The sequence below is a fragment of the Passer montanus genome, unplaced genomic scaffold (assembly GCF_014805655.1).
Source record: "Passer montanus isolate IOZ18808 unplaced genomic scaffold, ASM1480565v1 scaffold5, whole genome shotgun sequence".
Classification (NCBI taxonomy): Eukaryota; Metazoa; Chordata; class Aves; order Passeriformes; family Passeridae; genus Passer; species Passer montanus.
In genome coordinates, this window is record NW_024369929.1 from 4,256,290 (window position 1) to 4,284,164 (window position 27,875).

Genomic DNA, 27,875 nt, shown 5'->3' on the forward strand with positions numbered 1-27,875 from the left:
CCCCGCGGCCTTGCGGCCCGCCCAGCGCCGCGGGCGCCGCAGCTCGTCGGGCGGGCCCCGGGGCAGGCTGTTGCTGAAGGGTGTCCGTGCTTCCCGCTGTCCTGTTTTTGAGGTGCCCTTTATGCCACTATGGATGTCGTTGTGGCCTTCTAGTGTTACGCTTCCAAAGAGGAGCGTGTGGGTCTTTGATAAACTGTGCTTACAAAGTGGCGTTTTAACAGCTGAAACTCTCAGCCTTTAGCGTTACTGTTCTCTTGCTCTTCTTCGGCTTTAAACCCAGAGTGTTTTGCTAAATCTTTTTGAGATGCCGAAGGAACTGTTTGGCTTACAGACTTCTGCTGAAGTCAGACTGTCCAGCTTTCCACGGAAAGCCATTAAAAATGTATTTTTTTTTCTCATTTAGGCTATTGAAGAGGAAGGAGGTGATCCAGATAATATTGAAATAAGTGTTTCAGCTGACACACCCACCAAGAAACCAACTAAAGGCAAAGGTTAGGATCTGTTGATACATTTGATATAAAGAAGGAATGTGCTCTATATTTTGGGTGCAGTTGTGACTTTACTGTTTATAGCTTCTGTCATATAAGAAGTCTTTTGCCTTGCATGTGTGTTGTCAGTCACTGTATGTGGACAGTGTATGGGCATGCTGGAGCAGTATATATTGACAGAAATCCAGCTGCATGGAAAATGTGTGTTCTGAGGCAGTGGCTGTAGTGCCCACAGCCCTGGTGAGCTGTGCTGAGTGCTGTAGATGAGCTGGGATGGGTTGGTGTGTGCTCAGGGATCCTGAACATGGGCTGTTACAGGTGCAGGATGGTGCAGGAGCTGCTGGGGCTCTGTGGGGTGTCAGTCCTGGGTCTGTGTGACAGCAGAGGTTCTGCAGCCATGGGCAGTGCTGCTCGTGGCTGGGGATGAGGGCACAGCAGTATGTGGTAGGGGTCACTCCCTGAAGAGGACTGTGTAGTGTGGGTGTGTTAGCATGCTCTCTATAGAAGGCAGGATTTATAAACATGAATTTTCTGAATTGGTGTTGAAACCTCACAGTGGAATGTCTAATTAAGAGATTTTAGTGTTTCTGTTAGGAGAAATTAATATTTAGATTTTGTGCTGATCTGTTTGGCAGTGTTTTTTCTCAGACTTTTCAGCTCTTTTTTTTCTGAGAATTTAAATACTGTTTTGTGAGTGTGGAGTCTGGGGGACTGTAGTTTGGGTTTGTGTTTTCAGTTGTTCTGGGAGCATCTGTGATCTGTTAGTACTGGGAAAGGACCTGTCTGCTTTATGCACAGCATTTTTCATTGAACAGACACACTCAGAATGTTCACACATGTGCTACAGGGGCCTGTTTTGAACCTGAACAGTCTTACAGCCCTGTCTCTTGTCATGGGCTGAGTTTTGTGGTCAAAGTGATTATTCAGTCAGTCTGGCGCTGTGTATGGTGAAATTAGTAAGAAAATCTGTCTGCTTAGAAAGTTTGAATAACTTTGCACTTTTCACACATTAGAGAAGTGAAAGGAAATAAACTTTCAAATGTGGTTTCATTTTTTTCTATGGCCTTACTTTATTCCCTGCTTTAGAAAGGTAGCTGCTGATTAAGATAATACAAGGAAACTCTTCCACAGTTTTTCATACAGAGATCTCAGTGGCTCCCTGTTCTGCTGTGACAAACACTTCTCTTATCTGCTGCTTTTTATCCTCCTAGTCTCCAAACTAATATCATGATATGCATAATGTTCTTGAACTGGTTTCTTGGGTAGTTAGACTATTTTGCTTCTGCTTTTTGTAGTTTGCCAGCCAGTGCTGCTGCTGCCCGAGGCAGGGCTTCAGTGGCTCTTCCTGCCACCCCTCCTGTGCCCCAGATCCTAATGCATGCATATGACATGTGTGTTCTTGGTAAGCCTCAAAGGAAAACAGTTTGTGAAGTTCTTATCAGTTCACTTTGCAAGCTCAGGAGTTTCTCCTCATTACCTTTTAGATTACAAAAGTCTTATGAACAAATTTTATGCCAAAAGTATGGGAAGTTCCTGGTGGAACATGAAAAATTTCACTGTTTAGTCTAGGGGGAAGTATTTTTTTATTGTATTGGTTTATTTCTAACTGTGTGAAATAATACACTGTTTGATTTTTAACTACTCACTGTGAGGTGTTTTTCCTCCTTACTGATTTTGCTGACAGATTGATCCAGGCCTTTTTGCTAATGCCTGTTTTCCCCTCACCCTACAGCTTCAGACTAATACTGATGGGTCTTTAATTATTTTACTGGTGGACAGCAGTAAAATTAATGACATTACTTGTTCTGTAGTATTTTTGCCTGTGCTGTTATTGCTGTACAAAGGAGAGTAGGAGTATGAGGTACTCATTTACAAGGAAAATACATCTTCAGGAAAGGCCAGGGAGTGGAAGTGATGATTAAACCTCCTCATAGCAGCCAGAAGGGGAGGCCAGTGGGAGGGAAGGAAGGAGCTTGTCCTTCCAAAAAGTCACAGAGTGTGTCTGGTGCCTACAGGGCTTGGACCTGAAAGTGTTCTGTAACCAGTTTTACTGGAGCTCTTAAGGTCTGTGGAAGAAGTGTGATTCTGATTCCCTGGCACTGTCTGTTACCACAGCCTGATCTCACATATTGATACAGGCTAAATTAGAATAGAAAAGCAGGGGAGGAATGATACATTTGTCTTTCCTTGCTTTTTCTGGGTGTATGTTTACTAAAAGGGAGGGCAGCACTCAAAAGATTGAGTGGGTCTTTATTTCATACAACTTAAAAATTGCTTGCAGAAGGATTCTGTAACCCAGCAAGAATCCTTGATCAATCCTCATGCAAAGTTAGGAGAAATTGAACACTTTCTCCAGATGCTACTTGAATTAAATAATTATGGTAAAGAACTGCAGAGCAGCTAATCAGAAGATTATACAGGTATATAGGTAAGATCAGTTGGTTTTGCCAATTAAAGTTTGAAAGGAACAAATGCCAAGTGTTCCTTTTTTAAGTGCCTCAGCTGTGCCTCTCCACCCTAGCATTTAAATGGTATCTATGGAGGAATTTCTCTTTTTATAAAAAGATGACAGTTTTTGGGAAAAGCTTATCTTTTCAAGCCTGACCATTCTGCTGCCTAGTCTGGTATCTAGAGGAAGTTACCTTACTACAAGTATGAAATATTTTTCAGATGTTTCTGATATGAATGCTCCTTTGAAGGATCTACAGTCAAAAATGTTGTTGAATATTGAAATATTAAAGTTGGTCATTGAAAGTTAAGTTACTTTCCTGATGAGTTCTGGAATTAGTGTGGGTGAAGAACAGATTTTAGGCTGATAATATTTAACTTTGGAGAATTAATGTGAGCAAAGATATTTATATGCTGCCCTACAAGCTTCTGAGGCCAGTTATGTACCTGTTAGTTTGTCTTAAGTACCTCTCTAGTTTGCAACTGAATTTCCAGTTTGTCAATACTGTTTCTGGATCAATAGCTGACAACTGTCAGTGGCTGGCTTGTACTATTGCCCAAATAACTTTGACTTCTTTATTAAAACTGTTTAGTTACTTAAATATAAGAACAAAACAAAGTAAGTTGTACGCTTGGTTTTTGCAGACATTTCTTTCTAAAAACAATGAATGACTAAGAACTGTATTTTTTAGACACAGCAAAAGACTTTAAATATTCCTGTACCTCATGGTACCATTTCAGAATTAGGAAAGGATTGTTTACTTTTGTTAATATTGTGGCAAATGATACTTTTCAAGTTGCACTGGACCTCTTAATGCTATAGAGGGTTTATTCCATTGTAAGGATTTATCTCCTCTTTCCCTCTTATTCCATGTTTTTGATGAATCTTCAGCATTAGATGTGACAGAACCCTGTTGGGAGTGTCAGCAGGAATACCAGAAGAAATGCAAACACTAATTCTTCTGAATTTTTCTGATAAGTATGTGTCACTCTGCTTCTACCTGAGATGCAAATATCTAGTTGTCCAGAATACAGTCTTCTATTATTTTGTAAACACCCAGCCTGAATTTCTCACATGGAGGACCATGAATAGGTAGAATAATCTTGTGCTACTGTAAGACTTGTAAATGAAATGAATGCTAAACCTGCATAATGTAAAACCAACAAAGATGTTCTAATTCTTCTGCTTACTTATAAGGAGAAGATTTGTTCTCTGTGTAATAGTCTGTTGCAATTTTATGGTGTGTAGCAATTGCTGTTGCCAGAAAAGGGATTGAGCATGGCTTGTAGAGGAGTGCCATCACTCCAAGGTAAATGAGTGTTTGTGTTGTTAAGCACCCAGATCTGTGGTGAATGCTGCATACACACTGACATTTTCAACAGCCACTGCTTGGATAAACCTGTACAGAAACTTGGGTGTTGACAGCTTGTGTGACTGGGGACCAGCTGTGCCTCTTGTCTGCAGAAGGTTCAGCTGCTCTGGCTCTGTTTGTTAACTTACCCTTCAGTCAGGTCAGCACTGGTCTCCACTAAGTTCAGAGCAACAGTTGTTTTCTGTAAGGTGTGTGTTGCAATCTGATTTTGGTCATGTGAATTTAAGAGCCAAGTGTGCCTTTAAGCAGCCCACTGTAAATGAGTGTCAGTCAGACAGCTGTTGAATTTTTTGTGCATGCTGGCTTTTTGGCAAGTTACTGTACCAACATCTGAAAACTAACTGTATCAGAACCTTGAAATGCCACTTTGGAGTGGCACAGTGTAACTCTAACCAGAGCAAAGTAACCTGAGGCACAGAACTTGAGAGGGAGAGCAAACTTATACCACTTTCTGGCTTGAAGTTGAAAAGTGAAGGTCATTGTTCAGGTCTTGGAATACCTCTGGTACTCAGAGTAAATGGGGCTTGCTACAAAGACAACAGACACAGTATAGAAGGGCTAATGAAGTCATTACTTAATCTAGTAGCAAATAAAAGAGAAAACAGCTTCATTACTGAATGCTGTAACTTGTTCTTGATGAGGACCAGTCAATAAAACACAGTTCTCTAGCTGCTGTTGCATAATGATGGGGCTAACTTGAGGTAGCTTTGCCATTGGTTTGGTTTTCATTTCTGTTCCCTGTAAAGTCTTGGTTCTATTCCACCAGCCATAGCTGCTCAGGCAAAATTATTTAAATTATTAAATGATTTGAATAGCTTTCATGATAGTCTATGCTCGAGTTGCTAAAAGGGTTGGGCATCTGCCCTGTGTGCTTGCCTGTCTCTGTGTTTGCTTAGCTGGACATGGGATGCAGGAAAAACTTGGTTGTTCAGGTTTAACAGACAAACTGAAATGTGAGAGAGTAAAACAGAAAGCAGGGGAATGTGTGTAGAAATCCTTGCTGTTTCTTATTGCTTTTTATTTATGTTGATATCTGCAGAGATCTGTAGATTCTATCACAGAACACTAAAAAGCTAGCACAAATTTGAGTCAGTCTTTGTTTCAGGCATCAGAAACTGTCCTTTCCAGTGTAAGACTTCTTCCTGAGAAGAGCTGGCTTCCCTTAGCATACCTGTGCAGGGGCTTTTTGCACCAAAAACTCACAAATCTATTGCATTACAAGGATAAACCAGGGCTTTCTGTGGGTTTTGGGGTTTTTTGTTCATTTTTTTAAGTGAAGTAAGATCAGTGACACTGAAATTAGATTTGAAAGTTCAAACCTCATGTTTTGCTGTCACAGAAATAGGTTCTGCCATGTGCCTTTTCCTGGAGATCAGTGTGTGCCTGCACTGAAACCAGCAATGTGCTTTTTCTAGGGGTATGGTCAGAGTGCTGCCTTTCAGGGAAGTGAGTAAAAGCAAGTGGAATCCAGGCAAACCAAAGCAATAGTGTTGCTTCTTGCCCTGTAGTTGATTACTTTCCAGCTTTGAAGTGCATTTAAGAGCTGCATATGAAAGACCATGGAAATTAATGGCTGAAAAAATTGAGCTAGCAGAGGTGTCCATACTGTGTTGAATTTTGGCTTATGGTTTTCTTTTATATTCCTTTGGAATAATTATAAAATTGGTTTAGCCATTCATTAGAGGTTGAAGGGAGGAGGGAAGATTCTATGCCAAAAAATGAAGCATTAAGTGTTAATTATGACTGCCATCTCATTTGCATTTGAATTGACACTGAGTTTCAGTAGAAGATACAGTAAAGACACTTCCTAACAGAGCTGCTTTTGTACCTTGTGCTACTGAAAACTGTTGCATAGGCTAATCTTTGATAGACTGAATCAAAGAGACAGAATGTTCTTCAGAGGGTGTGTTTGTGTGGAGAGGTTTCTGTCTAGTGTTCTTAGGTCTTGTTTTTCAGGAGAGTAAGGAAATGCAGTGGGTTCCAAAGGGAACTGTGTCTAGTCATCATCCCCACAGAGACATCTCTAATAGAGAAAAGTGTGCCTGTGCTGGAAGAGCAGCATTCCTCACTGGAACAGGCCCTTAATACAGTACAGCATTTGTAGAAAGCAGAAGTGCTGCACCTACTCAATTCTTCTGCCTCACTTCATCCTCTAGTGAAAAGCACTGAAAAAGGTGGTTTGGAGAGGCTTGGAATTGCCATGCTTGTGGATATTCAAAGATGCAGCTAAATAAAGCCCTGAGACATTCTATTGTCCTTGGAATTTCACTGTAATTTTCAGCAGGCAATTGGGTGGACTAGATGACCTTTAGAGGTTTGTTCTAACCTAATTTCTCAGTGATGTTAGTTATCCTCTAAAGCAAGACCTCTCCAAAGTCATAATGTCTAGTTAACCTCAGGAATTCTGGAAAATGTTTAGTTTCTAGTTCAATGTTCTCCTGGATTCCATTATCACTCAAAATAGAAGAATAAGCATTAAGATCACTAACTTGGATGTAACCACTTGTTTATTGAGCAGCATTGATTGTTCATTCTCACTCAGCTGACATTTTATCTCTTTATCTTAAAAATGACTCTGTTTTTGGAGGGCTATATTATATATATTATATATTCACTATATATTTTATATATGTGTATATATTACATGTATTATGTATATTCACTATATTATATGCTATAGTGAACAATCCAGCTAAACTAGAACAAGTAGAGAATAATAAAGTAAGGCCAAACACATAATCAGTATTAAAAGTGTGCTCTACATAGCAGGTCTAGCCACAGCATATCCCATCATTTCAGGTAAAAAGCAGGAAGCTGATGAATTGGCTGGTGATGCTTCAGTAGAAGAGGACTCCTTTGTCAAGGTAATAAAAGTATGTAAAAACTTTTCCATTTTTGTATTTAACATCAGTGTTTGACTTCAGTTAATGAAAAAGCTTCCATTTTCTTTGTGTTAATTTATGTGGAAATTTGAAGCATTGTTTTTATTGTATTCACAGTGTGATGCCTAAGGGTATGAAGCTGGGGGGTTTTTAAAACATGGTATGAAATTTATTATGCATGTAAGACACTTATCCAGCAGAGAAACACTGATTCTAGCTGTGATTATTTCAGAATAAAGCTAATACTTGTAGTTATATCAAGTATTTGTGTTCACACCAAAAGGAAAGTGAATTGGAGACTCAAGATGCAAGTGATCAAGATGGAAATGATGAATTGAAAGACTTCAAAGAATCTGTTGAAGATGAGAACTTGAATTCTAAAGAACTACCATCTGCAGAAAAGAAAAGATACCATGACCTGGAGCCAGTGGAGACAACAGAAGATGTGGAGAAGGATTCTGAAAATCAGGTACTTGGCTATATTTTACATGAATTTTTATTAGCAAAATATACATTTTTCTTAGTGTTTGTTATTGGGAAGTCAGAACTAGTTTTTCAGTTTGTCTTGCTTATCTCTAAAATACAGGGTTTTTTCTTTTTACTCTACTCTTTTGGTTCTGTTTGCCTTGATTTGTATTTGAATAGTCCTGAAACAAATGTGGCACTGATAAAATTCTAGCAGAGTCCATAGAGAGTTAGTTCCTGAGTGGTCCCCTGTACTAGCAGGGACTTGTGCCTTTCAGTTCAGTGTTCAGATTCTTTACATCAGGAGAACTGCTCTTGGATGTTCACATTGTTGAGTGTGTATCCACTTAAATGTTTACTGATCTAATGGAATCTCTTGACCCTCTGAATGTTTGAGTGTCTTCTAAATAGTTTGTTTATCTTGTCCCTTTTCTATTTCCATAGGAAAATGAAGGTCCAGACATAGAAGATTACACTTTTCCAGCTGTCCATGTGAGTTCTAAATGCATTCTGTTAAGCTGATTTTTGTGTCTGTGTAGTTGGAGAAGATCACTTTAGATTGGTTTTTCTGTTCCAGCATGCATGTTAGAGTCAGATGATGTAAGGCTATAAAGGTAAACTATATGGGGAGCTTTCAATCAAATATTTAGTAATGCAGAGAATTGTGATGCCAAGTAAGTCGACCTATTTAAAGACATAAGTCATATCTACAATTTAGGAGTATTCAGTGCATAGACTTCACAAGGAATATGTCTCACACTCCCTTAAAAACATCAGAGGGCTATGCCAGATGCTGTTGCAGTCTGTACAGCCTGTACAGGAGTTTAGAACTTCTGTTTAATGTAGAAGTTTGCCCTTGCAGAATGTGGGGAGTGTGGAATGGGGCAGGGTTGTTTAAGGATGCTTTTTGGTGTTAATACTAATATCTGATCTCTAAGTTCAGAAATTCATTCTGAGTTACATGGGACTGATGTCTGGAAAGTGACATCTCACATGGCATCTCTTTCTCTGTAAAACTAATGAGAAATAAGTAAATACATATCGAAATCAGAGTTTCATTTTTAAGTAGTTACTGGAGGGAGGCTGCCTAGTTTGTGACTTCTCTCTTGAGCTTTTAAAGCTAGTGATGGACTGCTTGCATTTCTCTGAAAGCAGTAATCAGCAGCTTGACATCCATTCTGAAGGCTTTGGTAAGACGTGGAATAGTTTAGAAATGTCCCATTGAGTTGAGGGGGTATGACAATGTCTGCATGTCCCAATCAGCTGCAAACTGCAAGTGCAAAGTTGTTTCATAAAGAAGTTTCATAACATTTTTTAGTGATTTGACAAGGGAGGTGCACGAGTTTGGTTCCTGGATAATCTTTGGAAACAGTTTTTATGTCAGCATTTGCCTTCATACAATAGAAATTTTATGAAAAATTCAAACTGTTCTGCTTAAACTTTCAAAATAGGAGACATTTAGTGTTGACTTCCTTTTCTTGCAGGATGGGGAAGATGAAGAAAATGAGAAAGGTATGTCTAAAGTTTAATAGAGTTCAGAGGTCTTACTCTGGTAGAGCAGGCAACTTTCTCTTGTAACATTCAATCTCTACTAATACTAGGCTTATCTCCAGCACTAAGTATCAGTTGTCTCCTCACTGAGCTCAGCACCTGGAATCACTGCAGTCAGTTTATTTCACTCCTAAGAGTTACTTTACTCTTAAGAGTTGATTACAGTACTTATCAGTTACTGTGGTGGATGTATAATGTAGTTGCAATACTATGATTCTTAATAAAACCCATAGTATTCAAGGACTGATTTTAATACACGGTAAGTGTTGATGCCAAAGCCTCCAACTTGCACTGCAGTAACTGATGTTGAGTGAAATGCTGCACTCTCACACTGAAGTTGAGCACCCCACAAATGTATGGACCATCATATGCTTGGCTTACTGTCACTTAGGAATACCAGTTGTACATAGGATGGTAAAACAGGTGTTTGAAAACCTGTGGAGTGGCTACCATTTTTTAAGCTGTGCTCATTAGTGAAACTCTAGAAGGAATGTAATGCATTTGGGCAAACAGACTTCCTGGACAGAAGTCACAAGGATTCTACATTTTGTGGACTCGAAAGGACATGGAACACCATCACTTTACACAAGATGGAATGAACACATTACTGAAGCTACAGGATTACACTACAGACTCCGTGTTTACGAGGGACCCATGGCCGAAGTGTCTCATCTGTGCACATCCAAGAATACAGATGCCTGGAGATGTCTCTGTGGGACTGAGATGGAAAACCTGCCCAGTGGATGAAGATTGAGACCATTTGTCTACGAACTCTGGATTAAGGCTCACCCATCCATGTTCTGCAGCAGCCTTGTACTCACTTGACTGCCAAGCAACTGCTTGGAGAGGAAGAGAACAGCGAACACCAATGTGGAAGATGGCTGAATTCTCCAAGACTGTAATGCTTTCGGATTTGGGAAGGTTGGAAGTTCTGGAACCAGGAAGATTCAAAGACAGATTAATCAAACTGTGAACATCCAAAGCAACTGTTCTTCTGGAATGCTAAACCCTAAACTGGAAAATGGATACTTCTTATGAAGAACGGGTATCTCCAGGATGGAACCATATTCTCCCTCCTAATGTTTTGGTATTTGTCTCTAGAAAATGTGTTTTGCCATGAAGAATAAGTGATCCTGGGTAAAGGATTTATATTTGTGTTAATACACCTTGTGTTTTTTTCTAACCTTCCATCAGTGCTAATAACTGGCTTTGTATTTTCTAGGTCCTATTCTAGCTTATGCATATGAAATTGTTTAAACTTCTTGTTTTGCCATATTTATTCCTGTTAAATCCTCTTAGATAAAGCAGGTTCTGGTGATGGTACACAAGAAGTATCTAAACCTCTTCCTTCAGAAGAAAGCCTAGCTGAGGCTGATCACACGGCTCATGAAGAGATGGAAGCTAACACCTCTGTGAAAGAAGCTGAGGATGATAACATATCGGTTACAATCCAGGCCGAAGATGCCATCACTCTGGATTTTGATGGTGATGACCTCCTAGAAACAGGTAAAAATGTGAAAATTACAGATTCTGAAGCAAGTAAGCCAAAGGATGTGCAGGATACCATTTCACAGAGCCTGGAGAAGGAAAGCAAGGACTATGAGGTGACTGAGAACCATAAAGATGGTAAGAAGGAAGACTGCGTGAAGGGTGATCCCGTCAAGAAGGAAGCCAGAGAAGGTTCAAAGAAAGCAGAATCTGGAGACAAAGAAAAGGATACTTTGAAGAAAGGTCCCTCGTCTACTGGGGCCTCTGGTCAAGCAAAGAGGTTTGTTTTTCTATGTCAGTTCTTTACGATACTGAGTACCAGCATTCAATAAGATCACTCTACATTAAGGGGGTAGCAGCAAGAATCTTATAATTAGTATCCTATGCTCCTGCCTGTAGGTTTTTTGACCGCCATAAGTTACTTTTTAAAATTCAAGATCTTCGTATAGACACTATGTCCTACTGATTGCATTGTCGAATTGTCAGCATTTATTTATTTTTTTCAAATTGACGATTTTTTTAAATGTCCTTGTGATGATGGTAATGAACAGCTATCAGTTCTAAGAACACAAAATGAAGTCAAGTCCCCGTCCTGAAATCTGGAGAAGATTGCCATATATCCACTGAATAGAGTTGTCAGAAAATCTAGATCTTCAGGCATCTTGGGGAAAATCAGTGCAAGAATCCATAAGGGAATCATTTGTTCAAATATACAGTCTGGCCCTTTTTCATTTTTATTTTTTGAAATGTTAACTTGTCTGTTAGTGTTAGTAGTATAAAATGCAACACCAAATTCTGTAGTTTCAACTTTCTTCTGATTTTTTTAATTTGCTTCTCTAGCTCTACTAAGGAATCTAAAGAAAGCAAGACAACATCAAAGGATGATAAAGGTAACTATTATGAATTAGAGTAGTATTTCATGAACTAAATGCTTTCCTGATTGACAAATTGCTTGCCACGTAATAAAATGGTTTATATGACTGAGCTCAGCCATCTCTAGTAAATTATGCTAGAGGTACAGTAGTCATTTGCTATATGTATGTGTCCATATATTTTGTTTCTCCTTATGCCAGGTTTGTCATAAGATCAAAAACACTTTTTCTAAAGACTTGATGAAAATATATTCTTCTGTTGCAAAATACTTTTGGAAGCAAATTCATTTAACATTTCCCAAGTCTTTGTTTGGATGAGAAGCTATAATTTTCAGATAAGTCTGCTGTAACTTACAGCAAAACAAGCAAAAAATAATTGCAAGTACTTAAATGTAATGTCAATTAAATTTTTTGTCTTGTTTGTAATTCTAACTCATTTTTAAATAAACTGAATTCTCAAACAAATACTGTAGCTGAGATGCCAGCTTGCAGAATTGCACTTGTGGCTGTTTAATGTATTAAATTTGAACCTATTTTTTTGCCTTGGAGTTTCCATCTGTTTCCATAAAAGCCTGTATTAAGATTACAAATTTGAAGAGTGGAGCTCAAGAGCACATTCATGTCACCAGTTCTACTGATGCTTCATGGTTGAACAGATGCGTTTGTGTGAGCTCATGTGTCTCCTTATTTTACCTACTCCCTTTCTGCCAAAATCTTTGTCACAGAATCTCTGGCATAACACTAAGGAACAAATGAAACTTTACCTGATCAATGAATTTGAGAGGAAATTTTTGTGGCAGACATAATTGTGTCTTTTCATGACAGTTACATGCTTACAAAGAAACTGAAAGCAGATTTGCTGTGTCTTCATTTATGTAGCGTATGTGATAACTGTGATAGTCTCTGTTTAAGGCTTGCTTAGTACACACAGCCAAAGCCAGGATAGTGGCTGATTAATGGTACTTATTGGTGGTCCAAGTGTATGACATAACCATAGAGTATTATGGGTTGGAAGGGACCTTAAAGATCATCTCATTCCAATGCCTTGCTGTGGGCAGGGACACCTTCCACTGTCCCAGGTTGCTCCAAGCCTTGTCCAGCCTGGCCTTGGACACTTCCAGGGATGGGGCAGCCACAGCTTCTCTGGGCAGCCCATGCCAGGGCCCACAGGGAAGAATTTCTTTGTTATATATCTAACTAATATCAAGATAACCTTAGTATGTTAATCTTGATGCATTGAAGAAACAAAGCTATCTTTTTTTTATCAAGATGGTTAAATTACCTTTTAAAACTCTGCATATCACCAGATTTTCCAGCTGTCAAGATGGAGACTAGTTCTGGTCTTGCCTGTAGGACTGGCTGCATTTTAACATATCCCAAAGCAGTTCATTTATTTAGCAGCAAACAACAACAGGCTGAACTACATAACTGAAGACTGAAAGATACTGGGAATGAGATTACATGAATCTCTTTTGCTGTGTTGTTGCAAAAATACCTAATATATGGGGTGAGGGGAGTATTTAAGGCACATAATGTTTTTCCAGCTTTTATTTAGTATTTTCTTTAGTATGTGGGAAATAATTTTGGTGGGTTTTATCTAGTTCTACATCCAGTAGTATTTTATAAAAACTGCTCTGGATAAAGCTGATACTTCAAGAAGTTGTTGAAATTGATGACATGATTCTGGAGGCTGGGATTATCCAAGTCTCCTGTATTTGCCTTTCTGCTGTCTCTGGTAACTTGAGCAGTGTACAGACATCATGATGGAGAACAAATAAAATTAAAAAAAAAAATAACAAAAAACACCCAAAACATTTTTGTGGATGGTAGCTAATGATAAGAGCTAGATGTCAAAGCTAAATGTACCTACCCAAATGAGGAGTAAAGCATGCCTTTAACAAAGATTTGTATTATTTTTCTGTCTCTGACCTTTGGGTACAAGCTAGCCAAGCTGTTGGTGTTAAATGAATGAATTCTTGTTAAATGAATGAAATCTTATGGCATATATTTTTTTTCTATAGAAGTCTTTTCAAGAAAGGTAACCAGATAAACTATTACTTAGAGGTAACAGGCTAAGTTTCTTTTCAGCAACACTTCAGTTAAATATTCATGGTACCTTTGTCTCCTTAATTTTTTGGCTGTTTTGTAAAACTTGTTTCAGGAAGCACGAGCAGTGTTAGTGGTAGCAGTGGAAGTTCAACTAGAAACCTCTGGGTTAGCGGACTGTCTTCCAACACAAAAGCTGCTGACTTGAAAAATCTCTTTGGCAAATATGGAAAGGTATTTTATGGGGTGTGATACCATGTGTGTGGTGTGTGTCTATTCCCCCTCCTTTATTCAGTTACAGAAATAAATACTTGATTTAAATAAAGGTATAGAGGAAGTATCTGACCAGTGCAATCTAAAACCCCATATTGCAGCAGTAAGAGTGTATGCTTACAGGAAGAATTATATGTTCATTTTATAAGAGGTTTTTCTTCCTGTGGAGGTAAGATAAGTACAAAATAAATTTCACAAATATTTTGAATACTCTGGTCAGGACTGGATTTTAAACTAGTGATGGTTTTGTTCCTTTGTAGCAACTGTATTTAACCATGAGTGCGAGATAGTGTACTAACTGATAAAATTGTAAGACAAATAGTGTTTAAAGAACATCCTGCTTTGGGAGACTGTTTTTAAAATGTGTTCTGAAGGCTTATGAATGGGAAGAATTGGTAAAAAGATGTGACATTTAATGTGTGATCCTTTGGGGACTCTTTCAATGATGTAATGGTTTTATTTTTTAGTCTGCTTAAATTAAGTCTGTTTTCCCAATTTTGGTTAATTGAAACATACAAATTCCATAGAACAATGTGGAAATCTTGAAAGCTGAGTAGTCTTCTAAACCCAGGGTTCTCATTTTCTCAAAGGAGTTGCTGATAATTATGTGAATTTGTAGTGTGTGTGTAGGCCTGTGCAGGTGTGGTGTTATTGTATCTTGGGAACGAGTTAGAACCTGAGCCCTGTGACTGTCAAGTGTGTGTGCTGATTATGGCATATCTGATGTTTCCAATGAATTTAGTAGGTGATTTTATTTTATGCATCCACAAGTGTGGACACCTGGGAGTATATTTTGTTGAAACTTCCAGTTAGTTACTTGGCTGTTTTCACTGTAAAGCTGGTTGGTACTTAGATTTATGTAGCTTCCCAGTTTTAAAATTGATTGGGAAATATTTCATGACTGTCTAGACAGCTAAAAAGATAAAATTGATTACAGCTAGAAAGATAAAATTGTGGCCTTTAGGGCATGACTATGGCAAAAAGACTAGCTCCAGTGGCCATAGAAATTCTAGCAAGGAGGAGGAGGAGCATGAAGGTTAATACCTTCTGAAGAAGCAGATGTCAGAGCTGACTGCTAAAATGGCTTAGCTGACACACTTGCTGGATGACTTTAAAGAATTGGCTCCCTTATTAAGTTACTACATAATACTGTTTATACCTTCCTGCCATTAATTGGCAGCTGCTGTTTTTTTGTGGGGGTTCATCTGTCAGAGATGAACTAATCAAATTCAGGACAGTTGTGTTTCTGTGAATGAATTTTGACAATAACTGAGGAGAAGCATTTTGATAATGGACATGAAGAGGTGACTGGTCAAAACAGGATGCAAGCATTAATATGCCTTGATGTGCAAGTTGGGATAAAGTTCTCCAAGCTTTTGAGAATTTGGGAGTGTCAGTCAATCTTTCTAGCAGGGTGGGAGTTACATTGCTGGTGAATTGGAGGGGTTGGGGTGAATTTGTTTTGTTTTCTTATATACTAGGGTAAAAATCTTACTGGAATACATAACTTCCTTAGAAATGTCTCTCTCAGAACCTGAATTCTTTCTGTTTGCATAGGTACTTGGTGCAAAGGTGGTCACAAATGCACGAAGCCCGGGGGCAAAGTGCTACGGCATAGTGACCATGTCCTCTAGCACAGAAGTGGCCAGGTGCATCGCACACCTGCACCGCACAGAGCTGCACGGACAGCAGATCTCTGTGGAGAAAGTAGGTTTCAGAACATGAAGACTTTTCCCAAAATAGACCATCTTTTATAAGAATCTGTATTAACCTATTTGCTTTTGAAAAAAAAAAAAATAGGTGAAAGGTGATCCCTCCAAAAAAGAATTGAAGAAGGAAAGTGATGAGAAATCTAGTTCGGGTAGGAGCATAGGAGATAAGAAGACTGCATCAAGTGACAAAGCCAGCAAGTAAGGAATTTTACATCTTCTGAAATTGTGAAAATCCTCTAAGCTGAATTTTCCCTCATTGGATTTTTGTGTTCTTTTTCCTAATAAGAACTCCATCAACCAAAAAAGAAGAAAAGAAATCAGAGAAATCTGAAAAAAAAGAAAGTAAAGAAACCAAGAAAACAGAAGGTAAAGATGAGAAGAGTGATAATGGAACAAGTGGCCCTAATCAAGAATCCACTAAAAAAACTGAAGAAAAGAAAAGAATAAGTATGCCATATAGCCTGTTTCCTCCTGTTGAATCTGTGTGTCTGACTTGTCTTGGGGGCATGTTCTTGCTCTTACTGGAAACCAGACAATTAAACAGCTGTTCTTTTTTAGACTCCAGTAACACATTTATTACTTCCATACTTTATACTAATATTTAATTACAGGCATGTGCTGGTATGCCTCTCCTACCAGTACCAGTTTACGTCAGAGATTTAGAAATTTCACTAAGGAGAATTTTTTAATAGGGAAATGGAGATAGCTGTGTGTGTGTGTTTTTAAACGTTCTTTTATTTTTTTTTTGTTTCCCCCCTTCACTAGGTGGTAAAAGCCCAGGTCAAGTTGTAGTTTTAGACCAAACAAAAGGAGACCAAGGCCACACTAGGACAGTTAGAAGGGGAAGGTTTGATAAAGTAAGTATCTATAGATTTGATGAATCCTTACCTGATTTGATCCTACCTTGCAGTTGATATTTGCACTGAAGAGTCAATAAACTATCAGTAATTGTTAAGCTTAGATAGAAGCTTTGTATGCTTTGGGATTGCTAAGTCATTAATCATACTTGAACGTAGCATCCAGAAATCTCCCTAAATGAATGAGACTTCTGAAATAACCATTGTAATCTCTATCTATAGCCACAGATATTGAGGAACAAAGAGCGTATTATTCAAGAGAAAGTGAAATTCAGGGAATACAGGGGTAGAAAGGATATCTTGCCTTTTGAAAAGATGAAGGAACAGAGATTGCGAGAGCACATGGTTCGATTGGAAAGAATACGACGAGCTGTTGAACTGCGAAGGTAGTAATTCAACTTTTTGCTAAAGGCTATTGTATACATTAATTGATCAGATACTATATTTAGAAATCTAATCAGAATGCATTCTGTCAAGCCTTCTAACCAGATGTTAAAGTCTGGGACTCTACCTAACAGTATCTTTTTGGGAATTAACAAACTCCAACATTTTTGTGTAATCTTTTCATAGCTATATATGTACACACATGGCTTTGAGTTTGTTATAGTGGGGGCTCTATCTCATAAGTGTCACTGCATGCCAGTTTTCTTTTTGGAAAGGTGAGAAGTAGACTAGAAGACAGGGCCAGAAGTAGTGTTTGGGATTTGCTTGTTTGTATTATGCTTGATTTGTAATTGAGAACATTCTCAGTTTAAAAACAAACAATCTTGACCCTTTAAATAGAAAGACCAAATGGCTACACTGTTCTGTTCTGCTGTTTTCATATGGCCAAAAGCTTGCAAAGAGCAGTTAAATGAGCTGTGTTGTTAGCTGGGTTTCCCAAAACAGAGGGAAACAATTCCTAAACAAAGGAATTCCCAGCAAGCATAGAGCTTAAAGGAGAAAATGCCTTTTGTGCTTCCTCTGGGCTGTATTATGGGAGGTAAAAAGAAGAAAGCAAGATGAAGTCTTGTTTATGAGTCTACTAACTAGTGCATACTGGAATGGTCATGATTGGCCATCTGTTTGTCTTTTTGGGCAGAAAACCCTAAGTAAATGTTTTGTTAGCTTGAAGAAGACAAAAGTTAAATAGCATTTATTTCAAATCATATCCTTGGCTGCTGAATACTCTTGTTACTGTGTGCCATGTGACAAAGGAGAAATCCAAATTAAGAGTAAAATACATCAAGAAATGATTCTTGAAATAACTTTTCCTATCAGTTATCTGCTAATGGTTCTGTAGATAAGCTAAAACCACTTTGGTTACTTGGGGCTAAAAGGAGTAGACTTCTGGTGCAAGGACTTCTGTGAAGAGCTTACTCTGAATTAATTTTTTAAATGTCTATGCCTAAGGTGATGTTAGTTTTGGATGACAGAATTTTTCAGATGAATTTCTGCTACCTCTTTTCTTTTTCTTCAGGCGAAGAGAAATTGCGGAGCGAGAGCGCCGCGAGCGAGAGCGGATCCGGATAATGCACGAGCGAGAGGAGTGCCTGCAGAGGGAGAGGGAGCGGCTGGAAATCGAGAGGCAGAAGCTGGAGAGGGAGAGGATGGAGCGGGAGCGATTGGAGAGAGAGCGTGTTCGGATTGAGCAGGTGGGCAGAGCTGTGCTCTGCACTGTGCAGGAGCTTTTTGGAGGATGGCCCATTTTGCTCTTCTACCTGGTCCTTTTTCTTTAATACAACCCAGCCAAACATTACATAATTCACATTGTACAACAATGGGAATGTTCATCTTGTTTGCTTGGGAGTAATTTAATGTAAAATGCTTGCACCTGTAGCAGCTATACAAGTCAGTCTCTAAACATGAAGTATTGTAGATCACTTTGTCTATACCACTCTTCCATAATTTGACTGGATTTTTCCTATAAAATACCACTGCAAACTTCAGGAAATGTTTGTGGGCAATAAATACAGTAGTAATAAAAGAAATTACCTGGAGACATTTCTATGTAACAGCCAATAGCATGTTCAGATCTGTTGTCTACTTTTTTAGAGAACTTCCCTGTGCTCTTTAGTCTTAGATGCTACCCAAGGATGAATTTTATCAGGTAACCTTTAGCAGAAAACTGACAAGGGATAGGTCTGTGTCCTTGCTAAGTGTTCTGTGGGTATCCCTAGTAAAGACCTGCTCTGTGGTTCCTTCTGTGGCAGGAACGCCGAAAAGAAGCGGAGCGAATCGCGCGGGAGAGGGAGGAGCTGCGGCGGCAGCAGCAGCAGCTGCGGTACGAACAGGAGAAGAGGAATTCTCTGAAACGGCCACGGGATGTAGATCACAGGTAATTCTCAAACTGGTCTTTTGCAGAACGTAATAAAGAGCTACAAGCCTTGTATCAGATTTGAAAATGCATTTGGATCTGAAGCAGGTCTTCTTCACAGAAGAACTGGATTTCTGGTATTGGTTTGACATCAGTTTATGACAAATATGGAACACTCCTTATCTTAGGAGGGAGCTTTGAAATTAGAAAAGCATCCCGTGAATTAATTTTTATTGTGTGAAAAAGCCACAGTCTAAAACATTTGCTTAGAAAAGCTGTTCTGCCTTAATGGTTGAAGCTTCTACTTTAAGAATTCATATTTCTGCTAAATGGATGGTTAGTTTTGGGTGTTGTCTTAAATGATTTTGTCTACTACTCTTTAAAAAGTCTACCTTTGTCAGTGGCTTTCCAAAGATCAAATGAGCATCTCCTAAAATAGACAACTGACTCTCAACAATTTTCTGTGTATTAGGCCTTGATTTGGCTACAGGTGACTGATGAGGGTTCCTTTGTTTTGGCTAAAGGAGAGATGATCCTTACTGGAATGAGAGTAAGAAGATGGCTCTTGATACAGATGCACGTTTTGGCCATGGCTCAGATTACAGCCGCCAGCAGAACAGGTTCAATGACTTTGATCACAGAGAACGAGGTCGATATCCAGAAGGTTCTTCTGTTCCATCATCTTCTTTTGATAGGTAAGTTTAGATAATGGAGCAGGTATTTGTGTGCCAGCGTCTCTGTGGATTTCACTCCTGACTGTTCAAAACTGAACGTGGTGCTACAGGCTTTACACAGTTCTGATATAATAGAATTGCAGTACTGTCCTGACATTTCTTGTGTCTTCAGGACTGGCCACTTTTATAATGGAATCTAATCTGGTTTTCTCTGAGGACTTTAAATTAGCTACCTGGTGACCTTTTTGTGAGACATTTCAAAAGGATTTTTGCAATTATTCCTTCCTCTTCCACATCTAGTCATAAGTTCCTGTGGATTACCTGTGTAATTTACTGTGCAGGAAATGCTGGTTCCAGGTGGAACTTCATGGTTCCAGTAACCACTAGTAAAGCTAAGACCATATAATTGTAGCTTCTGGAATTCTGCTTTTAGGTTGCAGTGAACTACAATTGTAAATACAATTCTGACTTGGGAAATCCAGCATTCCCCATTTCATAGTGGGCAAAAAGGCAGCCCCATAGTTGCTTAAATTACACTGACCAAAATAGGAACAAATAAAAGCATAAAGAAATGTTTAACTGGCTGTTAGAACTCAAGCTCAAAATTACAGTTCTAGAAATAAATACAGTTTGGGGTGGGAAGAATTTCTGTTCCACATATATAGTAACAAACAACTAATGCAGAGATGAATGATATTTTATATCCTCATGTACGTGCTTACACATGCAGAGAAAGGTGCAAATGGGAAACAAGCAAATGACTCTTTCCTACTTTTACAACTTAGGCGAGATCGTTTTGTAAATCAAGGTGAGGCAAAAAAGACTCGCCCAACAGCACGAAGAGAAGAGCCAGGCTTTGAGAGATACCCCAAGACCTTCAGCGAGTCCAGAAGAAATGAACCACCGCAGGCAAGAAGCGAACTCCGGGACACGGACAGACGCGAGGTGCGAGGAGACAGAGACGAAAGGAGAACGGTGATCATTCACGACAGACCAGAAATCCCCCACGGCCGGCACCCCAGAGAAACCGCTTCCAACCCGCCTCGGCAAACCAGCTGGAAGGGCGAGGGGAGCATCAGCACAGACAAACGGGATGGCAGGTAAATGTGCTGACTGGCCAGGGAAAGGACTGATTCTTGTAGAATTCATCCATAGCAGCAATTCCTCAAGAATTAGTGTGTAAAGAGAGAATAGACCCTCTCCTCCTAAAGAAGAAATATGCAGGGTATCAAATGCTAAATCTCATCTAGGAACTGGTTGCTGACTCCCAGCAGTCTGTTCTTAATCATGAGTAGCAACAGAGATAAGGAGGCTTTTGTGTATGCAGATGTAAACAAGTAGCACATGAGCTTGAATTATTTAAAAAGCCACATAGATCTAAGGGAATGTATCTAAGAAGTCACTGCAGGTTGCTAGGAACCACAGGAATCTCTGTTGTCTACATGTGCTGTGATTTGGTACCAATTCAACTATACTGAAACCCCAATTTTGATGAAAGCAATTTTTACAGAGGCGAGCGGCCGGATCGGTCGGGAAGGGAAGTGTCGGGCCACGTGAGGGGAGCGCCTCCCGGGAGCCGCAGCAGCGCCTCGGGCTACGGAGGCAGGGAAGGAGAGCGGGGCGTCATGGGAGAGAGAGGTGGAGGACAAGTGAGTCACCTTCTTGTGTGCTGTGCGGGAAGGAGAGGCTGGAAAATGCAGACTCATGCTGGAAAAATGACCATGTAACATCATCAAAATGATTCACAAGCGTTCTGCCTTATTTTCAACTTAGCTTTCTTTATGTTAAAGGTTCTTTTCTAATAACCCAAAAAATTACAAAAAAATTACCCTATTCTTCTTTATGATGCCAGCATCTTTATGATAAGAACAATACCTGAGAGAGTAGATTAAGCTTTTGAGAATTTGTTGTCAGTTTTTCAGGATTTTAACCATACACTCACTGCCTGCTATTTTCAGTGCAGTTTGTAATGTGATACTAAGTGAAAATCCTTCTGCAAGACTTGTCTTTAAAGACTACAGATTAACTCACTCCTGCTGGTAACTCCTGAAGTATCTAAAACGTATTAATGTTCTTCTTCCTGAGTTTTATACCAGTGATGAGTTCGGGGCAGAACTGACAGTAAAGTATGAGTTTGTGGAACCTCACTCAGTGCATACCCACACACTCATCATTGCAACTAAGTCTGTTACCTAGAATTAACAGGAATATTGTAAACATGTGTGAGCAGCCTGTGGACTGAAATCTTGAAAGACTTGTGTTTATTCTATCAGCTGTAAGCTTATCTTTCTTGACAGACCTGTTGCTTGTAGGTAAAAGAGCCCCTTCTTTGTGAGGATGACTGTGTGTCACTTTGTCCCCAGCACTACAACGAGGACAGACACGTCGTAGAACGCCACAGTCGTGAAGCTGGACCAAGGAAAGAATGGCATGGACCTAGTTCTCAAGGGAGTGGCTATCATGACACAAGGAGAATGGGAGATGGCCGTGGAGGAGGGGGCATGATGGCTCCACATACAAGGTACAGAAACCACTCCTTCCTCTCCATTCCCTACTGAGCCCCTGCAGGCTGTGGTGTCCTTGGGAAGGGCAGCAGTGTGGGTGGCAGCAGGGTGACTCCCTGTGGCTGCTGCCCAGCCACAGCCCCACCTGCCTGGCCAGCACAGGGCTCCCAGGGTGCTGCTGCTGCCAGCAGGGCCCAGCAGCACAGCACTGAGGGACTTCTTGCAAAGTCTCTCCTCCTGCATGTTTTCAAGTCTCTTTTGAGACTTACAGTTTAACAGTTGAGTGATAGGAGATGTAAGAATGTTATTACCTGTGCACCAAGGAGTTTAGGTATGTATCATAACACTTTTTTTAAAACTTCTGTTTCCAGTAACTCTTCACCCATTAATAGAGTTGTACAGATCACAGGCAATTCCATGCAGAGGGGAAGTGGCTCAGGATTTAAGCCATTTAAAGGTGGACCTCCACGAAGATTCTAAGATCTACAGCTGTTTGGTTTCAAGATAACTTATTGAAATTTCTTGTAAACTTTCTCTGATTAAGAACAGGAAATCTTGTCTGGAAATCCTGGTTAAATTTTTTTAATTTAACATGATTATTTTCCTCTCTATTTTGGAGGCATTTTCATAGTTACGTTGTAATTTTGGATAGTTTTTGTGTATCTTTGATAAGCATTTTCCCTGAGGCACTAGAGCTGTGTAAAAAGAAATTGGAACCAAAATATTTGTTAATTCTGTACAAAAGGATAGTTTGCAGCTGTGTGCTAGTAGTTTGATTTGCCAACATTAGCTCTGTGGTGTCATGCTTTAAAGTTAGCTACTTCTCACAACATCCACAATAACCTCCATTTTGAAGGTTGTCCAGACTATTATCTCTGCTTTCTAATTTGTAGAGAAATAAGATTTGTTCTTTCATTACTGGGTATTATGTAACCTATTTTTGCAAAAGGTACTGTTACATTGAGTGCATTTATGTGTATTCTTGCAAATGTATTCTTTTGAAATAAACCTTCATATTCTGTATAGCTTCTAGTAAGTCTTTAAAGCAGCTTTGGGGAAGGAAGGCAGAATTGAACAGACATGTTGGCATAGCAAATCAAAGCATGGGTGCCATTAGGTTCTAACTAAAACTTGTCTCCTTCACTGTTACTGAATTGAGAAACTTAGGAGCACATTTGCTGACAGAAGAAAGATTAGAACCAAAAAATAGCAAAATACTCAAGCAAGGCCCAACAAAATAATTTTTGTTTTCTCTTTGTGTTTAGCAAAGCTCTGAGGAAGTTTGAATCAGCTGGGGTTTTACACCAGACTAGCACAGGCTCTGCTTACAGGGCTTGGGGACTCCTGCAGCTGCTCCTGATGTGGCCTTGAGCAAAAGGCTGCATCTTGTTAAGCCTTTTGGACTGGGTCAGCATGGAAGGCTCTGTGTAAAACTGTTCTGGACAGGCCCAAATAGAAATGCCAGGCAGCCAGGCCAGGAATCATTTGTCACCCAGCCAGGGTAAGGGTATAGGTACAGCTCTGCTGGTCAGCAAGGGAAAAAAGCAAATGAATCCCACTTGGAAAAGCTGGGTGGTGATGGTTACCCAGATGAACAGGGGACTCCTGTCAGAACAGGAGAGGTCAGGAACAGTCCTTGAATAAGAGCTGGAAGGGTTTACTGATCCAGGCTGCCTGTGAAAGAAGGATTTAAGTTACATTTTTTAAGGCATGAGGCAGTAAGAAGGTGATTTCTGCTTGCTGTGTGGAAGAACTGCTAAGCACCTGCAGTGTTCCAGGGGAATCACGAGCAGAGAATGAGTTCAGCCAAACTGGTTTTGAGTAAGCAGCCTTTCAGGAAAGATGGAGGAGAGAGAAACTGAGAAAAACCTGCTGTGCACAACAGCATTGTCTCTAAATAATCCTATATGGATATTCACATCTGACAAATACTTAGTGCATTTTGTTTGTTTAAACCTGTCTCAGCAAGTGTGTCACTTACCTTGGTATATTTAATACATCTTGTTCAATTCTTAAAAGAAAAATCTAGGAAGCTCAATTTTTACTGAGTTTTGCTGCAGGAGTTTCCAAGAGAAAGTACAAGTTCCCAGTGCATTTTCCAAAGTACTTGTGCATTTGGCTGCAGTCTGTGCTTTATCAGGTGTGACAACACACACAACAAATATCTGCTCCAAGATGAATTTATAGTGGCTAATGGATTGAATGGGCAATTTCAAAGTTTATAACCTTAAAGGATAAAGCTATAGAGAGGTACAAAAATAAAACTTGAGATGTGCTTGGTTCCCTGTAAAAGTCCAGATATGCATTCCAGCCGTTATTTAAGTAAATTAAAAATGTGATTGTGCAGGTAAAATAATTTCACTTAAAATACTAAAACAAACTCAGACAGTGGGGGAAAAAAACTGATAGAAAACAAGTTGCTGAAACCTTTGAATTTATCAAAAGCTGAAGAGCACCAGAAGTCTACCCTTTTTTTCCAGGGTGAGTTTTTGTTGGGTTATTGTTTGTTAGGTTTTTAAGTATATTTTTTAAAGTATATCATCCAAACTTTATTATTAGGAAAGAATTTAAATATCTAAATGAAATATTTATTTAAGTTTGCTCACTTAAATTTATTTACATACAATGAGTTTCAGAAGACTGTTAACCAAAATAAATCTCAGTTGGGTAAAGACCTTGAACTAGAGAGAGGCTGATAGCAGGAGACACTATTTAAAAGGTAACAGATTTTAACAGCTTTGTGGTACACAAACAAAAAGGGGTATTAAGATACAGAACTGGATTTCTATGAAAACTATTTGTGTTCAAAATTATTTTAACAATTTACAAGGAAATGTTATTTCCTTATAGTCTTTAAAAACACATTAATACAATATAAACAATTAAGGCTTTTAAAATGCAAAACATTCAGTAGTTGAACTTGTAGATGCCATTACAGTGCTGGATAATGGTGTCACATGATGAAAAGTATTTCATTCACATACATTGGTACAAATGATACTGCATGACTAGATTTAATTGTGTCATGCACCTCTAAAACACAAGTTAAAAAAATTTAACTTCTCCCCTCTCTTGGTAAATCCAGAGTTACTTGCATCAGCTTTACTTTGCATTTCCTTTTAAGAGAGATCAAGTAAGCATGGGGTGACTAAGACTCACAGCTGAACTGCTGATTTAACACAGGAATTGCACAATTCTGGTGGCATCTTGAAGACATTACTAATCTGGAAGTATTGTGGAACTTTTCTAAAATATGTCAGGTTTTGTGGGGGGAGCTTTTTAAAAAAACATTTCATTGTAAAAACACCCAGTCAAGGCAGTTAAGACAACAAATATTTGACTTAGCACTGGAGAACTTGGGACAACTTCTGTAGGATTCATTTTTGTATGTTCCATCAGTCATTTCTTCACCAAGCTTACATGTGTGTGTAAAAGGTGATTATTACAGGTTGTACAAATAAGGGCTATGCAGCTGATGACCAGATAAAAGGAGAATTGAAAATTATTTAAAAAAAAACTTTGTAAGAACTTGTTTTGCTGAAAGCTGTAATATAAACCAAAACTGTGTCATTTAACATTAAAGCTCTATCAAGGTATTGTGGGGAAACTGCTGACAGTATTTCTCACTCCTTTATAAAGAAATTGCTTAAGAAATTAACATAATACTGAGCAAGATGTAACATATTTAGAATATTTCTGTGGCACAGGACAAGTACTTGATACTTCTGAGAACTGCTATCAAAGTTGTGAGGCTCAGCCTGTACACAGTGACCACCCACTGCAGAACCACAGGGAAAACCATTCCCAGGTGCTGTGCTCTGTCCAGTACAATCTGATAGCAACCTGCAGGAATTGGGGTTCCTTTGCAAATACAAAGCCTATCCAAAGCAGAACCTGCTTACTTCATCAGTGTCTGCACTCTAACTCCCTCACAAGTCACACTTTCCAGCAGAGTGTTACAGCACTGGTCATGGCAAGAGTTCTCAAAATACAAGTGAAGAAACCCTTGCCTACAATGGGTTTGTCTCTTGAAATCATTGTACCTATGGTCACTTTTTGAAGGGGTTCTCTAAAATTATTTTTGCTTGCCAATCCCTAAGAGAAGGCATGCAAGAAATCCAGAAATGCAAGCACACCTGCTGTAACCCAAGTATATGGAATGCAAACATGTAATTATTGCAACTATTCATGATAAAAAATGCAAAAGCTGGATTACAAATAGTTTCAAGTCCACAGGCAGGTTCCTTGGTTCACTGTAGCCATCTGCAGTGACTTGAAGATATCAGCTACTACTGTGCTTTTCCAAGCAATGGAAGGATTTTATTTCCACAGCAATACTTTTTTTTCCTGTAGTTAATAGAATCACTGGTAATGTACCCCCATGCAATTGGCCAAAGTCCCCATACTGTTACCTCACAGAGAACCTGCTTTCAAACTTTGAGTGTGAAGGGCTTCACTAAAAATCAATTGTGAACCCAGCAGTAACTAAGATAAACCAGATTCTGGTGCTGGTTAACCTGCAATAACAAAAGCCCTAAAATTAACAGACTTATTGCTGGCCTGATACCAAAATACTGGAGAGAAAATTGTCTTGTTTTTGTAGATATTTTGGAGTTCCTCAAAACAAGAGATGAGCAAACCTAAGGGTGTTCCCATTACTCAGCTGATTTAAGTTTTTTAAGTGATTTAAGACACATTGGTGTTTCTTTTAATTGCAGCTTTGACCTTTTCCTTGGCGTGTGCCAGTAAGCAGGAACAAAAGCCATCAGAGGGTTTCTGACAAAAATACAAGTTATCCCAGCTTTTTTGGAAACACATTCAGAAGAAATCTAAAAAATGTTAAACTAAGGTGAAATTTTCAAAACTGCTTAGCATAAACTTAACTTTTCAAAGGTACAGCTGAAGTTTTAACTCAAAAAGCCCATCCAAATTTTCCTAAAGGCTTCAGCAAGAGAACATGAACTTCAAGACAGACAAGCATTCCATTATTTTCTCCAGCTCTGTGATGGAGAACCTCAGTTTGTCTCAGCTGAAGGCTTTGGCTCCTGAGACACTATTAGATCAATCCCCATGTTTCACAACAGGTGTCACTTATGGTGGATGGGACCTAAACTGAAATTGGGTCAGCTCTAAAGGAAGTCGAAGAGAGTAATTTTAAAAAATAATAAAAGCTTGTGTCCCTGTGCAGCCCCAAGGTCTGTGTACATTTGGCTGAGTGTTTGACTCTGTCAAACAACCCCCACTTCATTCACTGCTGGAGGGCAGCACGGGCAGGGCCTCAGCTCTGCTCAGAGCTGCAGCTGCCTTGGGTTGCAGCAGTGTCACACGATTTGTAAACACTGTGTAGACTGAGCTGGCAACACCTCAGTTACTGTGAGTGCTAAAACTTCATCTCAATCATTCCCTAGGATTTCCCAAAAATAACACTATTTTGTTGCATGTTTTTCTATGCTGTTGAGGCAAACATGGGATCTTCACTTTCTGATGATGATTAACTGAGTATTTAAAGATTTTTAACCTTGAAAAACAAAGAGTTGCCCATTTCAGCACATAAAGCTTCTCCACGAACACAAGTAATCCTACAAAAGAGAAAAGGAATGAGGAAGGCAGATTTCAGCAAGTTCTCTAGAGAGAACTCTCCAGCAAAGAGCTCAGAGTGACAGGAGCTGACATTGACCAAAACTGAACAGTAGGCAACTGGCATTTAATAAGAATATTTGGAGCTATCAGAGGATCAGCACAGCCAGTCCTGACTTTAAAGCACAGTGAGAGTGAAGAGCAGTGTCCAGGGACAGACACTGCCAGCCTGCCAGGAAATGAACCTGCTGGGCATTACCTAGGTGAGAAAACGTGGTCACTGCACGCTGTGCCACAGCTATTTGTGTCCAAAACAACAGCAAAATTAAGGACAAAGCCTCAAACAATCTCTAGAGGTAGCATAGGGAC

At 39.3% G+C, this 27,875-nt stretch overlaps 1 protein-coding gene across 7 annotated transcripts in view; it reads left to right on the forward strand.

Annotated features, from left to right (window-relative positions):
- SLTM (SAFB like transcription modulator) overlaps positions 1 to 27,825 on the forward strand; it is a 28,128-nt gene extending 303 nt beyond the window's left edge. The window contains exons 2-21 of one of the 7 annotated variants that reach the window (XM_039723627.1): positions 404 to 491; positions 7,109 to 7,182; positions 7,475 to 7,660; positions 8,101 to 8,148; positions 9,141 to 9,168; positions 10,507 to 10,975; positions 11,536 to 11,585; positions 13,729 to 13,847; positions 15,444 to 15,593; positions 15,687 to 15,796; positions 15,885 to 16,045; positions 16,364 to 16,455; positions 16,678 to 16,841; positions 17,915 to 18,089; positions 18,648 to 18,772; positions 19,276 to 19,446; positions 20,211 to 20,525; positions 20,924 to 21,074; positions 21,789 to 21,946; positions 22,301 to 27,825. In XM_039723627.1, coding sequence (XP_039579561.1) covers positions 404 to 491; positions 7,109 to 7,182; positions 7,475 to 7,660; positions 8,101 to 8,148; positions 9,141 to 9,168; positions 10,507 to 10,975; positions 11,536 to 11,585; positions 13,729 to 13,847; positions 15,444 to 15,593; positions 15,687 to 15,796; positions 15,885 to 16,045; positions 16,364 to 16,455; positions 16,678 to 16,841; positions 17,915 to 18,089; positions 18,648 to 18,772; positions 19,276 to 19,446; positions 20,211 to 20,525; positions 20,924 to 21,074; positions 21,789 to 21,946; positions 22,301 to 22,409 — 2,943 coding nt within the window. In that variant the 3' untranslated portion in view covers positions 22,410 to 27,825. The remainder of the gene's footprint in view (positions 1 to 403; positions 492 to 7,108; positions 7,183 to 7,474; positions 7,661 to 8,100; positions 8,149 to 9,140; positions 9,169 to 10,506; positions 10,976 to 11,535; positions 11,586 to 13,728; positions 13,848 to 15,443; positions 15,594 to 15,686; positions 15,797 to 15,884; positions 16,046 to 16,363; positions 16,456 to 16,677; positions 16,842 to 17,914; positions 18,090 to 18,647; positions 18,773 to 19,275; positions 19,447 to 20,210; positions 20,526 to 20,923; positions 21,075 to 21,788; positions 21,947 to 22,300) is intronic. The other 6 variants (XM_039723623.1, XM_039723626.1, XM_039723624.1 and 3 more) reach the window with 6 other exon arrangements.
- Positions 27,826 to 27,875: the final 50 nt, after the last annotated feature.